The sequence below is a fragment of the Anneissia japonica genome, unplaced genomic scaffold, assembly GCF_011630105.1.
Source record: "Anneissia japonica isolate Jap-2015-1 unplaced genomic scaffold, ASM1163010v1 scaffold8027_len8487_cov185, whole genome shotgun sequence".
Taxonomy (NCBI): domain Eukaryota; kingdom Metazoa; phylum Echinodermata; class Crinoidea; order Comatulida; family Comatulidae; genus Anneissia; species Anneissia japonica.
In genome coordinates this window covers 4085-7794 of record NW_022756034.1, presented here as the reverse complement: position 1 = coordinate 7794, position 3710 = coordinate 4085, and the positions used below count along the sequence as shown (strand labels likewise).

Sequence of the window (3710 nt, the reverse complement as noted above, 5' to 3'; positions counted from 1 at the left end):
GATCTGTATTATATTTTTTCTTAGTACAGTATTTTGTATTCTGTACTACTGGTGAGCTATCCAAGCCAGCTCCTTACCATTAGGGTGGCATTTAGTGTGTCTCAATTTCTATTATGTTTTTTAAATAACAATTTTTGTTTGGTGTGTTTGAGAGGTATTTTTTTAGTTGCGTTTGGTTTACCAGATTTATTTAACCATAATGTAATTGATCTAATGCTTTTTCTCTAAAAGAACATTCATGACAAAGACATGAGACATCAACAAAATCATTCTATCATGCAGTACAATCCATTTAAAGACAACATTTTTGGGTTTGTTCTCCTGTCTGCATGTTCATCAAAAGATGAGCAGAGTCAGTTATTGGTCATAATTTTTTCTGCTGCCTTTTTAGAAATTATAAAGTGATTATATAACAATCTACACTTTGCATTGTATTGCATATTGGACCACCATAAAATATAAAATATGCTGTCACATGCCACTGTCACCCTCTGATTTGAAGTTGAATAGATTGAAAATTAAATGTCAATGGTATCTTATTTCAAAATTCAGGAAGGAAAAGTAGGAGAATCCGATGTTTAAAACAAGTCGATAGAAGACAAGTAGATGTATCATTTTGCCTTGGTAACAAACCTGCGCCTATTACAGCTAACTGCAATTCAAAATGCAAATTAAGGTACGCTTGATCCACTTTAAGGTATGTTCAGTACATATTAATATATTAATATGTTTCACACCAAGTCTTACTTATAATGTTTCCACCACAAATGTTTAAGAAATTTTGTCACAGTGTATTGATGGTGGGCATCATACAATTTTTAATATTAATTTTAATATTGTATTTCACTATATTTTTTCTTATAATTTTTGGACAGACAGAACTGATTTAGTTATAAAAAGTAGGCCCTTTTTTGTCAACCCCTCCATTTGCTGTGTATGAAAGTGTATGTTAATATTTTTGGAAGAATTAAATTATGATGAACTTGTGTGTATGCAGTTACTTTGCAAGTTCTTGGTTGCGGAATCAGAATGAAGTCTTACAGATATCTAACTATTGTTTTCCAGCTGGGAAAAGACATGGGAAAGTGAATGCTCATCATCCTGTGGCCTTGGAGAAAAGACACGAACAATCAAATGTATTAAGATGCCAAAGGGTCGAACCTCTGGAATTATTGTTGGCAATGGTAACTGCTCACATCTACAAAAACCACCACAAAGAGTTGTTTGTGATGGACAATGTCGCCAGAGAACTAAATGGATTTACTCTCGTTGGTCTGAGGTAATTATTAATATTATGAATTGGATATATACTGTAAATGCGGCTTTAGATTTTTTAACTGTTCCCATTAAAAATATTTTGGTTGGTGTGAATTCAAATGTAGAATTAAATTCTTCACAAAGAAAAGACCCCCTTACAGACTAACAAGTCACAACAGAAGATCTTTGTTTTATAACATATCATGTTTTCATTTTCAACAATGCTGCTTCAATGCTTGCTTTTATATATTTATAAGACTACATATAAGTGTAAGTAATGCTTATGTTAATTTATTTGCCAAGTTATCATTTTTACATACATAGTACAAATTATTTATGGGTTTTGGTTGACGTGATGGTTTGATCAGGAAAATGTATGTGCTAGGGGAGACATGTATTTAAATAGAATAGTAGCTTTGTGCATATTGTTTATACTCTTGTTTGCTGAGGCTATGTTCACAGAGCATGGTGGGAAAGCTATACATGACCCACAACAGGAAAGTATATTGATAATACTAAGGAAACTTAAGTTGACATTTTGGGAATTGTGATCATGTTCAGTAGTTTGTTGCATAGTGCATGGTACCATAGTTATCCATTCATCTGGTTATCCTTACATTAGTTACAAAATAGTTTTCTTGGTCCTTATATAGTCTTTCCATTCTTTTGTAATGTGTAATGTTTTCTTTTCACTCTTCATTCTCTTAGTATGTCAACAGTTTTTGTAGTTTGCACATCTATCTAGTTATCCTTATATCAACTTTCCATCTATTTTTGTTTTCCTATCTTTCTTTTTAGATAAAAAATATCTGATGAAAATTAATAAATTGGTAATTTAGGAATTAAAAATGATATGTTAACAGCAAGTACATCTTAAAGTGAATGCAAGCTATGACTCACTGGCTTTCTCTGTTGCTGTTCCTCTGCTTTGGAATGGTTAACAGTATCATCGAGTACACTGCATCTAGTTTGCTGAAAAACATCAGCTATAGCCGCTTTCCATTTGCTGAAAAACATCAGCTATAACCGCTTTCCATTTGCTGAAAAACATCAGCTATAACCGCTTTCCATTTGCTGAAAAACATCAGCTATAACCGCTTTCCATTTGCTGAAAAACATCAGCTATAACCGCTTTCCATTTGCTGAAAAACACCAGCTATAACCGCTTTCCATTTGCTGAAAAACATCAGCTAAAACCGCTTTCCATTTGCTGAAAAACATCAGCTATAACTGCTTTCCATTTGCTGAAAAACATCAGCTATAATCGCTTTTTATTTGCTGAAAACATCAGCTATAATCGCTTTCTATTTGCTGAAAAACATCAGCTATAACCGCTTTCCATTTGCTGAAAAACATCAGCTATAATCGCTTTCCATTTATAAGAGGTCACTAACAACAGTGTTTAGCAGCACCCTGAGTCATAAGTATAAGGCACTATATAAAAACCAAGAATAGTCATTATATGATGGTTTAATGATCTCACTTTAATTTAAATATAAATCTGAAGGCTCGTGGTAATGGTTGTGGCAATGGTAGTGGCTTATATAGTACTTTACACATTTAAAAGTGAACACAAAGCTCTTAAACAAAATCTGAAATTAAAAACAACTACATTAACACTTAACCAACAATAATCAATTAGGTAAGAACCAGGCATCATTGCACCATTCTCAGCAACTTAAAACACTTGGCCAGTTGGAGCAGTATCTTGGTGACTAATTTGTGCCCTTTTGCCTATTTTAACTTATTAATCAGTACAATATCAGTTGTGCACAAATGTTGAGGTAATAGGTGGCATGCATGCATTTCTTTTCAATTTTTCATATGAAAAAAAAAAATTATTTTAAAAATTTTATTTAAAAAAATTATTTTATGTATTAATCAAATTCAAAATCTAGAATTAGTGGTCTATACTTAACAGAAAATCCAGTTTGCAGTCTGAAGACTAGAGGAAACAAATTCAAGTCCTGTTCTTTTCATTTTAAGTATCTTGTATATTTATTTCAATTGATTGCTTATTACCATAATATAATACATAATTATCATTGTCTTAATCCAAATGGTTCTGTTTCCTTTTTAGTGTTCACGATCTTGTGGACAAGGTACACAGAGACGAAGTGCTTATTGTAGTGATGGCAACAGATGCGATACTTCATCACGTGTTGTAGTGCAGACTTGTAATGTTGGACCGTGTGCCAATTGGGTTGTTTTAGATTGGAGTTCGGTAAGTTTGTTGACTTTTTCAGACAGGAATTTCCAACTGTATGGTGGCCACCATTATCAACCCTGTCTCTTATACACATCTAGATGTGTATAAGAGACAGATTAAATTCTTTACAAAGAAAAGACCCCCTTACAGACTAACAAGTCACAACAGAAGATCTTTGTTTTATAACATATCATGTTTTCTTTTCAACAATGCTGCTTCAATGCTTGCTTTATATATTTATAAG

At 32.6% G+C, this 3710-nt stretch overlaps 1 protein-coding gene across 1 annotated transcript in view; it reads left to right on the top strand.

Annotated features, from left to right (window-relative positions):
• Positions 1–231: 231 nt before the first annotated feature.
• The window catches only part of LOC117123836 (A disintegrin and metalloproteinase with thrombospondin motifs 9-like), a gene marked incomplete at both ends in the record, with an annotated part of 7558 nt that continues 4079 nt past the window's right edge, over positions 232–3710 (top strand). The window contains 4 exons of the mRNA XM_033269862.1: positions 232–352; positions 553–676; positions 1066–1279; positions 3338–3481. Of these exons, the coding sequence (XP_033125753.1) occupies positions 232–352; positions 553–676; positions 1066–1279; positions 3338–3481 (603 nt within the window). The remainder of the gene's footprint in view (positions 353–552; positions 677–1065; positions 1280–3337; positions 3482–3710) is intronic.